The 18,536-nt window shown below is 38.8% G+C and overlaps 1 protein-coding gene across 7 annotated transcripts in view; it reads left to right on the forward strand.

Annotated features, from left to right (window-relative positions):
* CCSER1 (coiled-coil serine rich protein 1) overlaps positions 1-18,536 on the forward strand; it is a 424,423-nt gene that overhangs the window by 185,616 nt on the left and 220,271 nt on the right. For 6 of the 7 annotated variants that reach the window (XM_065062407.1, XM_065062410.1, XM_065062413.1 and 3 more), the window contains exon 7: positions 17,458-17,535. The exons of the other annotated variant lie outside the window; for it this stretch is intronic. In XM_065062407.1, the coding sequence (XP_064918479.1) occupies positions 17,458-17,535 (78 nt within the window). The remainder of the gene's footprint in view (positions 1-17,457; positions 17,536-18,536) is intronic. 7 annotated transcript variants of the gene reach the window in all.

Genomic DNA, 18,536 nt, shown 5'->3' on the forward strand with positions numbered 1-18,536 from the left:
TTTATTGCATACTTAGTTTGGGTTATGTAGGCACATTTTGAATCGAGCATGTTCCCTGCCAAATGGCTGCTGCAGTTTGCCAGTCATGTGGAAAAGCAAAAATCTCTATTTGATTAGGTGGTGACAGATATTTACATATATATTTCACCATTTCCAAATATGTTCACATAGTTGTAAGCACTTCTATTTTTATAGAGCTAGCTCTTACTGATCATGCAGAACTGGTAATGGTCCAGATTCAAAGAATCTTGAATAATTTAAGAGCGACTTGGGAATTTTGTTGCTGAAACACTGAAGTGGAGTCTCACAACTGTCGTCTGCCATATGATGATGTTACCAGGATGCCGACCTTGCTCAACACTTGTCTAAGAAGGAAATGTCTTCAGTTTTGGTTCTGAACCCGGAGACTATCTCTGTATTTAATGCAGTGCATTCTATGTGAATTATGTTCTTAGGAATAACCAACATGTCAAGAAGAGTTACCATAAAAATACTGAAGTAATTTAATGCAGTGCAGAAATTATTTTGGATCATTTTGCTACACTAATGTTTAAAGCAGACAGCTGGCTTTAAGTAAAACGTTAATATATTGGCATCGGAGGTTAATCAGCCTTTTTCAGTGAGATGAATGGCAAAAGAAGCAAAAAATACCCCAGAAATGCAACTCTTAGAAGAACACTTGTAAGCTCCCTGTTTCCTAAGAAATTGTCTGTCTTGCCTTCTGGTTTTCCCTTGGCACTTCGCTAACTGTAGGTCATGTATTATGAACATAGTCTAATACTGAAGTCGGGATCTTGACTTCATTAACTCCCACCTAAGGAGAGATGCCTCTAGCTCATACGCTCATTTATTTGGCAGTTTCATCAATTCTGGGAGAATTACTGCTTTTTCTTCTGATCTGAAGCATTAAATTGGTCAGTGAAATTGAATCTCAGGTTCCCAAAGAAATGAAAAATATTCCATAATGTGCAGTTTCTATACTAACCAGCAGAAATTCTGCCATAGCCTTTGTTGTCATGTAGTAGTGATACACAGGTTTTAAGAAATGGACAACCCACAGGACTTAAGGTCTCAAGTGAGTTTAATTGCCTCAAAGTAGGAAGGTAAAGTAATATATATGCATATAAATTAATTGAAGAGGAAGACTGAGAATCTCTCTTAACTATGCACAACTTTGCTTTTTCAGCATCAGTTCTCCTCTTCTTCTTTATAATCCCCATAAGCTTCTCCATGAATGAATGCGAATCCCTCTCTTCCCCAAATACATGCTAATTTTGGGGGCAAGTTATATGAAACCGCCCAGCACTGTCTGGAAACCATCTTGCAATGCATTAAATACAAATGTAGACTCAGTGGAGTTTCTAGAGGTACTTGGTGTTAAGCAAATGTGACAAAAAGCAGAAGTTCTGCCTCCCTTTCTAGTGTGAGCGTCCCTGTGCTAAACCCTGTGATTTGAAACCCATGGTTCCTCTTACCAGTCTGGTGTGTCCTACCACGGGAATCTGTATAGCTCACAGTTCCTAGGAGCACTTGCTGTGGAAGCGTTTCTTCTTATTTTTACTGATTTTTTTCCCCTTTTATTCTAAATCAGATCAGTTTGAAGATCAAGTTTCTTTTCTTTTTTATGTCCCTCAAAGCCACTGGCAGCGACTTCGCTCTCTCCATCCTTCCCTCCCTCCCTCCTACCTTCTCTATTTTGTTCTCACACCCTGGAGGCATTTACTCATCTGAAGCAATTTTCTTCTCTTCTATCAACCTTTGCATTATGTTCTTGATCCTGGTTATTAAGGTCACCCTCCTTCACCAAAGATTGGCATGGATGAGCATTGTTAGCTGTCCACTGAAAAAGACTTATATTGCTGAAAGCGAGAACATTTCCTTTTGCTCTGCGGGAAAACTCTGCCTTTCCTCCAGATGAGGTTTCTGGTGAAGATAAGGTATTTTCTTCTGAGCGAGTTATGGAATGGTTGGGGCATTTGCACAGTTCAAGTGACATTGCTACACAGCTGTAGCGTATTTCGATGTCTTAAAGAAAAAAGTAGTCTAAGTGCAATGACATCCTTCACTCTTCTTTCCAGGACATCATGAGGCTTTAGTTTTGACAGCTGGAGAGTGAGAGGAATCGAGAGCTGACCTGCCTAGGAATTGGGGTCTACTTCTGTAACCAGTAAAAACTGGGAAGTCTTATGACTGTACTTGAAAAAAACAATTAAAAATAATAACCATAAACTGTATGCCTTAGAATGTATGATGTTTAGCAGAAGTATGGCAATAACAGATTTATATGTAGAAGCCAGATTATAAATGCATTACGAATACGCTTATGTAACAGGAAAAATGAACTGGAACGTTCATTATTCTTTTAAGGCAGAGTCAAGGCAATGTCACATTATACATTAGCTTGCCCCCATTATTCGTTTGGTATATGAATTATGGAAGTTACATAACATATAACTGCACATTGTCATGCATTTTGATGATGTATTTTTTTTTTAATGATTGTATATATCCTATAAATTGTGTGTAGGCTGCAGGTGTCTGAGAACACTAACTGATCCTGGGCTTGCGCCGGTGAAATAAACTACAGTTGAAACGTTAATAGTTGCTGATAAAGTTGAAATGGAAAGGGTAGGATTATTTCACTCCTTATTTAAAAAATGAATTTTCGGAAGAAGACAGAATTAAAAAAACCTCCTTCCTTGTCCAGCTTTGGGTGCACAAGTTCATGGCCAACTACTGTAGGGCCTGATCTTTTCATTTTGTTTTTACTGACCCCATATAATAGTGTTATTGTCCACTATACAGTCAGTCCTTGCTACTCTTCCAGTGCTTGGACCGACACAACCTTGTCAACATCCATTTGAAGCCTTTAGTTCTAAATTAGCTTTCAAGACTGGTGTCTTGAAGGATGCTGGTGAAAATGAATTCTGATGGAGTTGAGGAGTTACTGAAGGTACACTTTTGCACTTTAATTTCTTTAAACTTCATCATTTTCATGTTTAGTTTCCATACATTATGTTCCTTGAATACTGCCTTTAATTTTCATTTTTTGTGAGGAACAGCATTTTAAGTCTTGGGATTTTATCTGTGTTGGGTTCCTCTTTGCAATTTCATGTTGTCAGTCCGTTCCACCCCAGCACAATTGGCCTTCTGTCTAGAAAACTAAAGCTCTACTGAGACAGTAGGATCTGAAAGTGTATTATCATGATAGCTGTGTAGTTAACACGTACTGCTGCTGTATTTCTCATTTTCTCCACCCAGTGTCTTAGAGTTTGTTTTAATTCTTTGTTATTGTTTCCTAATTACCTTGTAATCTCCGTGAAATAAGTCGTTGTCAGGGAGAAACTGTTTATATTACAGCAATGTGTTTGCATTGCTCTCCTTGTTTATTTTTCTCTGTAAGCTCTTTGTTTATGGTCTATGAGCAAGTGATTGAAGCAGATAAGGGTGAAAAAAGATTCTGGGGGTGAAGCTCAGTTTTGAGACATTGGCGAATAGGAGATTAGCACCTGCATTAGCTGTGGATTCTTTAACTCTTGGGCGATCTATTTTCTGTTTGCATTTTACTGGAATACACTGAAAATGAATTAATTGATCCTAGTCTTAATTATCTTCTTTATTTTTGTTTTGTTTTACTGCACTTAGCCCTGGCTTAATCAAGAGGATAACAAGTAGGGAAAGAAGTATTGGTTTTGAGTCTCTGAATGCTCACAGGTGAGAACCAATAAGTGCTGGTTAGCTAGAAGCACTCCGAAGGTGTTTGCTCAATTCAGTTTTGTCATAAGCACCTGTTATTCAGTTTATTTGAGTTGATCTGCATTGATTAGAATAGTCCTGAGTCTGGCATAGTCCTCATTTCCCTGGCACTCGCCAAGAGTGCTTCAGTCTACACCACATAATTGATACTCGAGTCTGAATCTTCGTTTAGCAGATCTGAAGGGCTGCTCAGACGTACTGTAGGAATCAGAGCAGAAAGGCTTGCAGGTTTGTGGCCTCTGTTTGCTTCTAACCTTAGATTCTTTTCAGTTCTTTTCTTCCCCACATTTCTGTGGGGCAAAACTAATATGGCACCAAACCCTCCCCCAAAACGTATGATTTGTGCTGGTTTACTTGAGACTTCTTGCTATGAAGACTTACTGAATTGACTTAGATATTCTTCCCCTTGACCTCTTTTGGTTCTAAAAAAAAGCCCCGTAACTTCTGCATAGACTGCAAAAAATACAGAAACAAATTATATGTGTACTTTGATTTTGATTACAAACTGCTACTATTGCTTTCCCAGTTTGTTTCATTCCCTAGAGCTGCCACTGAGGGGGTAGTTCATCTTGAATGCTTTTTGCTGAAGTAAAATAGTCATTTCAAGACAGTGAAATACGAACCTCATCTTAAACAAAAACAACGGATTGATATCCTGCACATCTATTATATAACCAGCTCACTTAAAAATGTGTATGCAACACCACGCATGAATGGTGGATGTTCTAACCCATTCTTCATGGAGATGCTAAAGATACTGTGACAAATGTCTCAGGGGAAAGAAGGAAGAGACACAGAAGAATATTTTTAGAAGGAAATAGAAGGTTTACAGGCAAGCTATAAAGCACTATTACACCATCTCCTGTTTTACTTTATGTTGCTACTTGCAAAACCGGGGAAATGTTTTGCTGAAAATCATTCCCATATTTGCTGGTGCATATCTGATTTTGGAGGAGGGTTTTCTTAGGATGCCAGTAAAGGATCTGAGAAGAGGTGCTGTTTTTTGCACTAGAGGGCTAGATTCGCTATTACAGTATTTTCCACTCGCATAAATTGTGAAGTGAAAGGAACTTCTGTTGGCCCATAAGCCACCGTGCACTGTGTGGTCGGTCAGCAGCACCTCCATCCATCTCTGTCCCTTCCCTTCTGTCCTCCTGCGTCTCGCCCTCTCCTTCATCATGCTTCCACAAAACTTGGCACTTGAGAATGAGAAATGATGAGGTCAGGTGAAGCTTTGCTGTCCAGCCAGCACAGACCTGAGATCCCGAGCCTGTGATACCACCGTCTGGCCTCAGATCAACAGGTGAGTCTGGATAGTGGTGATTCTATCTTGGATAGGAGTGAGAGTCAATCTGCTTTGTATGTTAGAACAGCCAGGGAAGAACAATTATAGTGCCAAAGGAATGAGCCAGTTAGTGACCGCTGAATAATGTTGAACCATACTAACATAGCTTTATGTTTAGATATGTATTTTCACAACGTTTTTCTATCTCTTGTGAGATCTCTCGAGCCTAATCTTATTTCCTTTTTCCACATTTTGAGACTGAAAAAAAACATTTTCAAATAGTTGAGGTGTCTACGTAACTTTCCAACAGTTTTTTTGGTGAAATGGTAGCTTTGTAGGAGAAGAGCAGGGGGTACTAGGACAAAACTGCTTTGTTAGCTGCTGTCAATCTGGAGTCCCCAGTGTTAAGGCGCAGGGGAACCCCAGCATGCTGCTGCTTTCCCAGTGGTACAGTGCCTAACTGAAGGCAGCATCGGCATCTTTCCCATACCAGCCCCCGAGGAACTGCTGTAGTGTTTCATCTTCAGAGAATTTCCCCCTAAGTTTCCGGATTTACATCCCTGTGATTCGATCCAGTTAAAAAGTTCTTTATTTCCTGGCAGAAACTGTTTTGTATCATACAACAAATGAAGAGTTTCCTCTCACTGGCAACTCACAGCTATTCTGTTGTGGATTTAGTAGCACCCAATAGTAGTTTAATAGTGCAGTGGGCTACATTGTGTGTTTTTCGCTTTGATAAATTACTGTTTTAGGTAGACTGCCAACGTTTTCCCAAGTAATGCGAAAAAGTGTAGAGAAATAGTATTGTACTTTCAAGTACCTCAGCAAGATTTCTTGAGACAAAGAAAAGTCACTTCTTCAGTTCAAGGCTGTTTTCCGAACTAAATATAAAAGACCTGGAGAGAAGAGGGTGTGTGTGAAAGCTTTGAAGAAAAGGTCACAGGAATTCTTTATAATGAAAAACACCAGGCAGGCTGCCTGTAGGTGTCATTACAAGCTGTCTTGCCTGTACCCAGAGGCCTAATCTTGGAAACAATTAAGTGCAGACTTGTGAGTAACTTCAATTGTGCACCTGCCAAATCAATAAGACAAATTGAAATCTTGCAGTTTTTTTAAGATCTTTAGTTTACAGGTTTCCCTTCAGCTGTTACAACAAAACCATGTAAATGAGATGTGGGGAACTTGTCTAATACACATTTGATATTCTATTGCAAGATACTGAAGGGCTCTTTTAGATAATGCTTGTGCTTTTTTCTTTTGTGCTCTAAATAGGGTTATTTTGCTAAGCACATCAATACCTGGGCAAATAATTATCATAGTTTCTGTTGCTCCCTGTGATATACCTTTTGGTCTTAAATTCACACTTCAGTTGCTTTCTGGGTTTAGAGAAAAGATTGTATTCCATGTTCATATGTATTAAAAACTAGGTTGTTTGCATACGGTATCAATTCATTAGCTGAGAGGAGAAGAAAACTGTAGACTCTGCTGGGAAATTAAATCGATCTATAATTACCTGGTTAATTGCATTTGCCTATATATTGCACTAGGCACTATAAACTGTCTCACAAGACATCATATTTTATCTGTTTTATCATCCATCTTATAGAACGCGCCTGCAGGAAAGCGAAAATGCTTCTTTTGCAGCTTTTGACAGGAAACCTAATGTAAATACTTGTTCTTACCTGTTCTCTTCAACCTCTTCCGTATCTTAATTGGCACAAGACGGGCCTTTTTTGATGTCTTCTGTCTCAACTGAAGATGTCCTGGGTACCACTTTTAATGGATTCTTTCTGATTTACCGAGAGTCCTCTTAGGCTGGGCTTAGACATCTGCTTCTCCAGCTGTCCTACTCTGCCTTGAGTCCATCCTTTATCCACTTCAGTTTCTAATGACTACTTCCTAAGAAAAAGTTATAATCAGTGCTTCATTCCCCTTATTTTAGACCTGCCAACAACAAATGTCAAAACATTCTTCTTCAGGTTGTGTCCTTTTGGCATCAGTGCGTATTTGGCTCTTTGGTGGTTCCTCAGTCCAGCAGCCCTGGCTCTCTTACCAGCACCAGCCATCAATCATTTTGTGTCCTTTTCCATTCACACCTCATTGAATTATCTTATCTGACTACATTAATATGTCAGATAAAAGGTGAAGTCAGAGCTTTCATAATCTTCTCCAGACATGTTTCATTTTGTTCAAACTAAATATGAGTGAGACCGGAGATAAACCCCTTGTATAGTCGCATGTAATGTTTATTGCCCTGGTATCAACCCAGCCTCTCTATACCTTGCAATGTACCTCTGAAATTAATTATGTGCGCTGCTGGAGTTTCTTCTGGAATCAATTACACCTTTAGGATGCTGTTGTGTTTGCCTTCCTGATTTTTCACCCTTTCACAGAAATGTTCCATTAAAATGCCTTAAATGCCTTAGTTCTCAGTTCTTCAGAGCGATTCCTCATTTCAGGAGCACATCTCGTCACAGCAAGCAGTTCAGCAACAGGTCAACTGAGGCCATAACAAAGACTGTCGTGGTAATGTTTACATATAGAAATAGAATTATTCTTCTTTCTTTAAATAAAATACACAAAATCCACAGAATTATTAATGGCAGTCAGACGGCAGAACTGGTGGTGCTGGTAGGCCAGTGAGACTTCTTTCAGGAAGTGGCTTTTATTGAGGCAGTCCTCTAGTAAGCTTCAGATGTTTTCCCTATGTAGTGTAGTTCTTTCCACATCAGAGAAATTATCTTTTGAAGGCTCCCCTTCCCTCCTGCACGTTTGTGTTGCTCAACGGAAGTCACTGCAGCTGTTATTTCTTCCTATGGAAACTCCCACACGTGGCATACAAGTGGATTCGCACAAACCCTATGTGTCACAATGCCGATTCCAACCACTATGGTATAGGAAATTATCAGGTTTTCCCCCCATCATCTGTAAAGTCTTCAGCTTTCATATAACTGAGAGAATACAAGTCATACAAGGCTTTAGTCATACCAACTCTTACTCTGAATGTACACAGTATTACAGAATTGAATAGGTAATGAATTATACAGCGTAAGTTTCAGCCCCTCTGGAGTCATGTTTGTGAGTTTTGTTATGTATTAATGACAATATGTATTTTGTAAAGGCCATGAGGATATGATAACTACTGAAAATCAAAACAAGCAACCAACAAGTATCTCATCCTGCATCAGGGCTTCAGGTCACAGAAAGTTTCATCCACACATTGGTCACAGCAATTCCTGCTAATACCGTTTTTTAAATGCAGGGTTGATTCACCATGCACAGTCTTCTGTATCCCCTGGCAACCAGAAACAAGATATATCTGTTCTTGTCTGCTGGCCTTCAAGAACACATCTGCAAAGTCATTTGTTTTCACCAGGCAATCATACAATATTAGAAGCCCACTCCCACTCATTCTTCATACAGAATTCCTCATAGAGAATAAAGAAAAAGCAGACCTCTATAGTTAGTGCTATTAATCAACAATTTATTCTAACCCTTGATGGAGTTGTAGGGCAAGTTTTTTGGTATGATGGGAGTTATTTCAGATTCTATCTGTGACTTTTTCATACGTGAGAAATAATACTGTATTTTTTGCAAATTGCTCTTAATATTTAATATAAAATGGAAATCTGAGAGATGTGGGTTTTGTCCTCAGAATTGCTCAGATTTCTATAGCAGCACAGTATCTTATTATTTTATTGCTTGATGTGCTGTTAAATTTCGTTCTTTAGTTTGACAGCTTAGGATAAAGAAAACACATATTTCCGTATTTTACAAAACATATAAAAATGTGGAACACTTCCTTTAAACATAATACATCAAACGAGTGGCGTATCTTTGTGTAGGTAGCTGAAATTCAATAAGTCAAATGCTTAAAGGCTTGTGTCAAAATAAGCACAAAAGACATAGGGTTTTTTTCCTCAGGCTTGTTTTTCAACAGTCACACCCTGTTCTCTTTCCTCCCAGCATCCAGCAATTGATGCTATTTTAAGAAATTCTTCTGCTAATAATCACTCGGCAGACTGTGGGCTGGGTTGTTAGTACAGTACTCGGAGCTGGAGAGATGCACGATGATGTACAGAAGACTTGGACCTTTGCAAATCTCTCCTTTCCCTGTTTTGCTTTATCAATGGAAAGCGTGAGGAAAACGATGGGATTTATCCAGAGGAGGTGCTTACTGCACAGTTACAATTTGCATTTACAGAGCAATGGGTTTCTTCCACTTGTAGAATAGCATTTAGTCGCATTTCACACTGGCAATTGTATGAGAAGTGTATTAATGCGGTTTTGTTTAGGATTTCCCAGAACGCCTCGTACTGAACTCTTTGGCTATGACATGGGTTACAGCTGCTGCTGGACACGTATACCTCGCCCTTCTAATTCAGAAACCAAGTAGACTGCATCCTACTGAAGGACAAGCACAACCGAGTGAAAGAAATGGAGCCATTAGACTAGAAGGGATTGAAACCTGGCAGCAGAACTTTCTTCTGATCTTATGTAGGCAGCTTCCAGCCCCAGAGTTACAATATGACTGTTATACATTAAAAAAAAAATGTTGAGAAGTTTGTAAAGCCATCATCGTGTGCTCTGATTGAAGCACAACTGGCAAAAAATAGTATGTGGCCATTAATTGAGAGGTATAATAAACTAGATGGGCATAGCTGATATTGATTTTAGCATTCCTTCAACATTGATTTCTTTTATTGAAAATGCAATGTTCCACAGGAGTGCTTTGCATCTGCAGTGTATATTGGGTCTGTTCGATTCCTGTATTCCAGCGCAAACTCTTTGCCAAAGAAACATTTGTCTCTATTCTCAGAGCAACGTCTTTTCCAAGATCGTCCTTTGTATGCAGTATAAATATATAAATACAAGAGTGGAGGCACGTGTAACAACACTTCCAAAGAAAACAGCATTTATTTTTTTTAAAGTATTTTTCATTTTCAAAGCTCTTTATATTTTATTGCTGTTAAATGAATGGGAAAGGTGTGTTCAGTTTTTCTCCCTGGTTTTCCTATTAATGTTGAAGGGTAGGAAGAAATTATACTCATTTGTATACCTGGACATAATATAAATGAAAAATGAATATTTTATTGCTAATGGCTTTCTAAAATGCTATTCAGATATCTCAGCAAGTTTAATATGTAATTTCATTGCAAAACACAACAATGAAAGCAAAAGGCTCAGCTGAGGTCTCTAAAAATAACGATAATGCAATGCCTAAGTACTAGTCCAGGCAACTGGAACTCCCCCTTTCTTTGCAAGTTGCCTCAGTTTCTTTAGCTAATTTATATATTAAATATATTTTAATATATTATATGTGTCAGCCTGAATATAAGGAGAAGGGAGATAGCTGGAGGCAATGGGAAGGCTTTCAGGTTGAGATGGGCAGCACGATAGGAGCAGTGCTGGTGGTGGAATGGGTGTGGGAGTGGGAAGCACTGGGATCAGAAGATGCTGTGCGAGAACCCTAAGGGGTAAGAAGGAGCAGACGCTCGATGGATCTTCATTGGAGCTGGTGGGAAGTAGATATTGGACTAGAAAAGGGAAGAAGAGCAAATAGAGCTGGAAAGACGGAGGAAAGCCGACTGCAGCTGGGGTACTTTCCATGGAACCCTCTGCCTGGGTGGGAGTGAAATTCTGACTTCCTTGATTTAGCAGCAAACACATACAGATGTTTAACATGTTTCCTTTAAGTTGTTATTGAGGAATTCAAGACAGTTTTAAGCGTGAAGCCTCTGCATCTAAGCTAAAACACCCCGTCAGAAGTGGTTCCATACTGAAATGTTAAAAACCCTGCGGAGAGCTGATGAAGAAGTGAGAATAATTGCAGTCACAACGTTTAGAAAGTGCAAAGTGGCTTGTTAAAACTTCCGTGAAATTCATCACAATTGAAGGCTTCTGAAACCTTTTGAGATGCATGGAAAAATAAAACATAGCCTCACATTCAAAACACGGATGTGAAATCCTGGCAATGTTGTTCTTGATGCTTACGAATTAAAACAAAGGTAGATAACAACTGGACAATTGGACAGCAAATGATTAATGAAAATCAGCCTGTCTTCATTATGTTCACATTTAAAAAAAAGTGTTAGAAATTTTATGAAACATGGTCCTGACCACAGTATTGCAGGAGGTATCACCTGTATCCACGTGTACATATGGACAAAGGGATGTACTGAACAGCAACGCATGTATAGTTTTTTGGACATGAGTTTAGTTTATGAGAAAGTGCGTACCTTAAGGAAAAAATATTCATTAACAGCAAACGCAAATAGATTTTTATCTTGAAAGCGTTTTTTTCCAAACCTATCAAGGCAGATATTTCTACATATCCAGAAGCATATAAATGTACATCCTGTGTATGTTTTTATCCTCTCGAATGTAAACGTAGGTGTAGCTATTGTTTGTGTTATGTCTGATCTGTTTTGGCTCCAGCTCGTATCTTGCTGCCAGTATATTATGACACATAATGATGTAGAACGTGCATGAGTGTAAGGGAGGGAGAGAAGGCAACTCTGCCAGCAGATTTGATCATTCTCGGTTTAACTGATTACTTATTTTCTAAGTGTTTTATCTGGAAGGGCAGAAAAACAAAGGATCTGTACACAGGGAAGATGTAGGAGTTTGAGGGCCCCCCAAGATACTTTGCTGATAGATTCTTCTTTGAGCAGATGCAGATATTTTCTTCCACATTCAGGCTATGGCTGTAGTATGGACTATCAGTTTAGTTGCTGATAGTGATTGAGTAAAAAAAACCCACCAAGCAAATGAAAAAACCCACATCACTGAACCTACTGTATGAGACAACTGTCATACTTGCTACAAAACTATATGCATTTTGAGAAAAAAAAAGGTGTATTTTTGAACCCGAAAGATCTCCTGCAAGGGAAGAAAAGCAATTGAAATAGGCAGCCTGCAGATTAAAATCCCAGGAGAGTACTTGGTTCTCTCAGTTGACTGCTGAAAGAGCAGAAAAAGCTGGTGTTATATGATATTATTAGGGAAGAATATACAATAACAAAATGTCAAGGCTGGATAGTATAGTCAGTGAAGTATGAAAGAAACAATAGAAACTGAAGAGGGAGCAGAGTTTTGCTCAAGGAAATCAGTTCTCCGCTGTGTTGTCGACAAAGCGTTTGTGTCTGTGAAAGCGACCCCCTGGTTTTCATTAGGATAAAAATATGCCCAGGGTTGTATTTAATACAGTGTGTGATGGTAGCAGCCCCAGCGCACACAGCGACTGTCACCGATGATCCCAAGGAGCTCTTCACAAACAGACCGTAACCCCAAAGTCATCGGCCACATTACTTCTGCAATTACATTCTTCTTGCAGAGTGAAATGAAGGGGTTTTTGGAGATTAGCTCCAGTTGAATGAGCTGTTTGGGAAGGTAAAAGTGGTTTTCCCTACATATTAACGGACCCTTCACCCAACCGCTGTGTGCCAGGGATATCTGACCAAGGAAACTCGTGTTTCTGTTCATTATGAGTCTTGTGAAGGAAACCTGGGAATAAAGATGAGCTGGAAGGATGAGCAATGAAAAATCAAGATGAAGGGATGTTTGCTATTAAATAAATCTGTTGGTTATATAGTGATATATATTTCATTTTCTATTATGAGAAATGTGACATTTATACACTTATAAAACAAGGCTGTGTTTTCCCCTCTATATGTTTGCAGTTGTAAACCAGCAACCTCCAATTCTTCACCCTCAATTTAGAGGCTTCATTCAGCTTCCTACTTTGGTCACAATTTAAAAAAAAAATGTTTAATGAGGTTTGTCCTTGTCCCGGTTGGATATTTTCATGTTGCCACTTTAAGACACTGAAAAGCAGATAATAATAGAAATTTGTGCCTGGTACTTCAGTATTCTTACACTTCAGCATTTAATATAAGGAGAGGGGAGACAGCTAGCTTAGGAAAATATTGGAGTAAATTAAATATATATTAAATATAAATTAAATAATGTGACAATATAGTCTGAGCCAAACTATTTCAAACACCGTAGTCCTGCAACAAACTATGGGCTGGTTGTATACTCTTTACGTTGCATGCTGGTTATGGGCTTTAGAATTAATTTAGCCTAATTAAAAGGCTAAAGGAGCATCTTTCCAGCTGTTTGTCAAAGAAGAAATAGATAGCAGTCAAAATATCCTTCATCCTGATCCTTCCTCGCTGAAAAAAAATACTGTGCAAAATATTACATGTAGTGTGTTTGCTCAGAGTTCCTGAGAGCTCAGAATCTTCTAAAACAAACAGTACTAGACATACAACCGCTGTTAAGTGGCAGATCAGTGTTTTATCTGAAATAAGGTGAAATTTCCCACCGGCATTTCACAGTGCAGGTGATGAGCTTCACTTAGACTGTCAGAGGAATCCGCGCTCATCCATGCACCAAGTGCTGGTTGAAAGTCAGATAATTAAAGCACTAAAGGCGTATTTGACCATCCGCACCTCCCCTGGCAGTGTGAGGAGAGGCAGCGAGAAGCGGTGGCGTCTGTGATGGATGGTTCTCCCTCATGATAACTCGGGTCGGATGCAAGACCCGCGCAGCCCTCCGCGCTATGGGAGCAGCAAGCGCCAGGCACCGTACCAGCAAGGACCTGAAAACAATAATCAGACGTGTCAGCAGATAATCGCACACATTAGTGATTAGTAAGAATCATTAGCTGTACCTACTATTAAAGACACGTTAAATAGGCCTATGAATAACCACCTGGGTTGTGTTCGAAGGTATTAGAAAATAGGCCTAAATGCATTTTAAGGAGGCATTTGCATTCTTAGTGAGTGAGAATGGAGATGTTGGGGAAAATGAATCAAACGTGGTGGGAGGTGGAAGATCATTTCAGGCATTGGCTATTTTTCCTTACCAACACTAATATTGGCTTTGCTGGCCACAATTGTTTACCGCAATTTTATTTGCAGGAGGTGTTTGTGTCAGCAAAAATCCTTCATGACATTAGGTAATACAGAAATGACAGAAATCCCAGCACTCCAGCAGTATGTAGGGGAGCACTGCACGGTCTGGAGGAGCAACCGCAGTGCTTGCCACTTGTGAGTTCCTGATTTCTGCCTTTGTTTTTAACAGCCCTTCGTAGCTTTGAGCAAATAACTTCCCCTTCTTCTTCACTACCTTTGATAAAACGGGATCATAATATTCAAGCACAGTATTTCAGAAAGGTGTTGTGCGGACCCATTAATAAAACCATTTGCAGGTCTTTGATTACATTCAGTATATCAGAACATCACAACTGAGCTTGCTGACTGCGCTTATTTAATTTGTAGTCCTACTCAACTTCTAAAGTGATGCTTAGTGGCACAACTTATCATACAACTAAAACCATTACCCTGAAAGTCATTCCAACAGCCGTCCACTCTTCCTTAGAAAGAAGCTATAAAGTATACAGGTTGTATTTGCTTTTCTTCAGTTCTTATGAAGATTTATTTGATCTCTAGCTCTAATATCCACAGAAGGTTTTCTCTGTCAGTATCGGCTGCTTAGATCAATAAATTGTGATGCTGATCTCCAGAGAAGTCAATGTCTGCCAGCTATCATTGCAGGGTTTACTCTCGGTGAGAAGCAGTTGTAGCAAATTAAATTGGCTCTGTCAGTGGATGGTCCCTGTTTTATGGTACAATTAACAAAGGCTGATACATAGGCCTCTTCCTAGAGAAGAGCAGATTAAAGACAAGGGTTTGTAGTGATATTTATGAGGTGAGGTGAATCTGTTTTTATTTAAAGACTCTGTGGTACCCGTTCAGTTGCACAACGAGGATGATGGATGTATATCTAGGCTGATCAGTTCTAGAAATTAGAAGAAAACTTGAACATTGATCATTGTAATCATGCAACAATTATTAACAAAATTCTAATAACGTCCTTCTGTTGGATTTTAACAGCCTGCTCCAAATTAAAAAATGGCCTAAAAGCACTGAAAGAAACGCTCACAGGGTCATTTTTGACATAGGCGAGACAGCATTTTCTATACTGTTGTTTGGATAAATACTTTAGTTGCTTTGTATTCGGACATTTCAGAAGTGGAGTTTAGATGATTAGAGCTTTGCAGTGTTCTGTGTGCTCCGGAACACTCCGAGGTTTCCGGCGAGGCAGGGGAAAGGCTCAGTCTACAAAACGCAGCTGTGGTATCGCTGTGCATCAAAAACACTTCTTCAAATGTTGCGGTTGCACAGCAAAGTACTGCAAAGTCAGCAGATGTCCCAATTAACCCAGTTTTGCCTAATATGTATAATTATGGTTCAAATTATGTTTAACATCTACTACAGTTTCTAAGATATGATTATAGCCTAATGGTGTAGCATCTTCTACTTAATTTGTAACTAAAATGTGTCAGCTTTAAGCCAGATTTGAAGTGTTTGCTGCTTTTATGATAACAGAATTGGCTTAGGCAACATCAAATATAATAGAAAGTCCTTGTAGGGTGAATTCCTCACAGGGTTTTTTTTGTGTATGGGGTGGTTTAGATTGCAAAGTGTGATCATGAAAAATACCCCGTGGTGGTAAATTCAGGTGGGAGATGTGATGTTTGAAGTTGTTAACGTGTCCTTTGAGGAGGGCAAGCTGACAACATCTCTTAAAGCAGCATGGAGTTTAGAAGGGATTGTTTGAATACCTCGAGAAACAACCCTTTTGGTACTGTCTTTTATTCCCTTTTAGTTTTTTTCTATTCTGTGTAAATTAAGAGACATTGTCCTCATCTCAACTGGCTTTTGGGACAGTGTTCACTTAGAGGAGGTCTCCGGTTCAGTCTGACTTTGAGTTTAATCTGAAAGAGCTACGTTTCGCTTTCTTTTGGTAAATATTACGCGCCAGTTTCCTTGATGATCAAGTGCAGGAGTCAGTGTTAAAATTTGTAATGTTTCTAAATACCAGAGTGATGGATTCAACACAAATACTGGCTTTCTGACACGTTATAATCTCCCTTATTCTCAACAAATTCTCTGTGTCGCATGGGTTATAAACTCTCTTTTTCATAGGTAATAATTACCATGGCTTCCTCTTCTTTACTTACATGCCTTTTATTTAGCAAGTAACTGTTGTCTTTTCTTTCAGGTACGGTGTAACTAATACTTGTCTAATTAAACTCAGCGATTTTCTCAGTAGGTGTTAACTTTGAAGTCTGTGCCCTCTGTTTCAGATCAGACATAGGGGTTTCTTACCCAAAATTTCGTCTTCGTTTTCATCCTGTACCAGCTGGCTGAATAAAAGATGGTATCTGCATAAAAATCTTGTGCTGAATGACCTTTTAGGACATCACGGGTGGACTGTTATTCTTCACTTGAAGAATTTGGGCTTATCTAAGGGGTCGTAATAGATTCCCAGTGATGTGAAAGCAGATATCTGATTAGTTAATTGTATAAGCTGAATTCATTAAATCAATCTGCATTGCAGTGCCACAGTGTGAAAAGAAAATGAATTTCTGGCCCATGCAAACTTGTTTTCTTATGTCTCCATTACATCTTTTCTGGTTTATTGGTGGTGGTGGATTTCTTCACTTTAGCATTGAAGCACTTATTTCCCAAGAAGTGTCATATATTCTAGATTTCTCCAGAACAATCTTGGTGTTATTTGTGTATTTTATTTTTAAATCCAGATTTTGTTCTTCTGTTATTATTACTATTCCAAATTATTAAGAGTTTCCACGCTTCATATCTGTCCCATCTGTAAAAATAATGACCAGTGTTAGGTTAACAGTTGGACTTGATGATTTTAAAGGTCTTTTCCAATGAAAATTATTCGATGATGATGTGATTCTATCCTAACCAACAGGTTACTGAAATATTACCCTAAAAACAGTGGGTTTTGAGATCAATCTTGCAAGCATTTTGACTAGATGTGTCCATTGAATTGTACTGACATAAGTTGTCTTTGCTGTTGACCGTTTTTTTCATGTATTAGTGCTTGTTTGTAAGATATATTGACTCCTATGAAAGTGATCTTTTTAAAAATACTGTCCTGCAATGTATTGCTTTCCTGTTAAATTTGCCTTCTAACTTCAACATTGAGCCATCCAAAAAAAATCCCAAGAAAATATATATATATATATATATATATATGTATATAAAATAGATTGCTCTACATTAACAAGTTGTTGTATTCTCAGTTATCCTCTTGTATTACTCTTTTGTAGGCACAGTACGTTTGCATATTTGTAGATATGTTTCCATCTTGAATGGGGAGCTCATTTAAAATAAAGAAAATACAAAATACTTAACCATTAGTGATAATTAAAGTTAAATACTGTACCAAGCGCAGTTGCTTTGTCCATCTAATTCTGTTGGATTTCATGTGTTGGTTTTGAGCTCTGTTTTCTCTTTGTTTCGCCCCCAATGTGAAAAGCTGTCAGTAGTCCCTGAGTGGCAATGCCAACTCCAGTGTGCTTCTCTTTGTTCCAGAGCACGGACATGAGTCCGGCCAGCAGCACCGCCTCGCTGCCCGTGAGCCCTCTGCCCGAGGAACCCGCCTTTTTCAAGGTACCGTTCATTACTTCCATTGTAAGCACTGTATTTGAATTTTGTGTTATCATGAAGTGCTATTATTGCTGCTTCCTTTGCTTTAAATTACTGTGATTTTTATATATATATATACATATATATCATGCACATATATACATCTATATCATGCAGATATATATATACATATATATCATGCAGTTTTCAAGAAACGCCCAGAATAAAGTTATTGGTTTTGAGAGGATTATTTTTCCATCAGACTACAGATATAAATCATTATTTATAGGACCATGTTTTTATCCATCTCATCTGTCAGTGATACACTTTGATATGTCCATTCCTGTATATGTGCGTATGTCATTTTTCTTCAACAGACTTTTCTTTATATTGCATTCAAGTACATCTTTTAATGAAGCAATGATTAGTTACCACAAAGATACAGGGGATGTTAAAGATTTGTCAAGGAATGTTTTGGCGTGAATCTGGCATAAGCCACAGGCCTGTCGTTTTAGTTGGTGTTAATAATACATGATGGGACGATATGTGCAACTGCGTAAGGTTTAAACTTCTCTTTCGTCTTTGGGGGTTTTAATGTTTTTGACACCCCTAGCTCTCAATCAGAGAGTTGTGCCAAGATATTAGAGCACACGTGTCTTTTTTTTGCACATTGTCTTTTTTTTATACATTAAATGTACATTGAAGGCTGCTCAGCATTATAAGGCAGGTTCGGTAGTTGTTGTTCCTACCCGTGCCTGGGACACCAGTCAGGTACGTCACTTGCAGAGAAAGGAGCTGCTCAGCGCAGGTGAAGGTGTAAGAGGTAAGAAAATCTGGCTTGAAATAGTTGCCCTCATGCTCCTTTACTGAGCTGATCAAATGCTGGTTGCACCAGGAGCACAATGACAAATCCACCACAGAGCCTTTATTCCCTTCTAACAGAAATGGTGCTTGTATAGCTCAGAATGGGTTGCAAATGACTCGTTTGAAGTAGAACAGCTGCTCTAATTAAAAAAATGAAAGTA

Source organism: Columba livia, chromosome 4 (assembly GCF_036013475.1).
Source record: "Columba livia isolate bColLiv1 breed racing homer chromosome 4, bColLiv1.pat.W.v2, whole genome shotgun sequence".
Taxonomy (NCBI): domain Eukaryota; kingdom Metazoa; phylum Chordata; class Aves; order Columbiformes; family Columbidae; genus Columba; species Columba livia.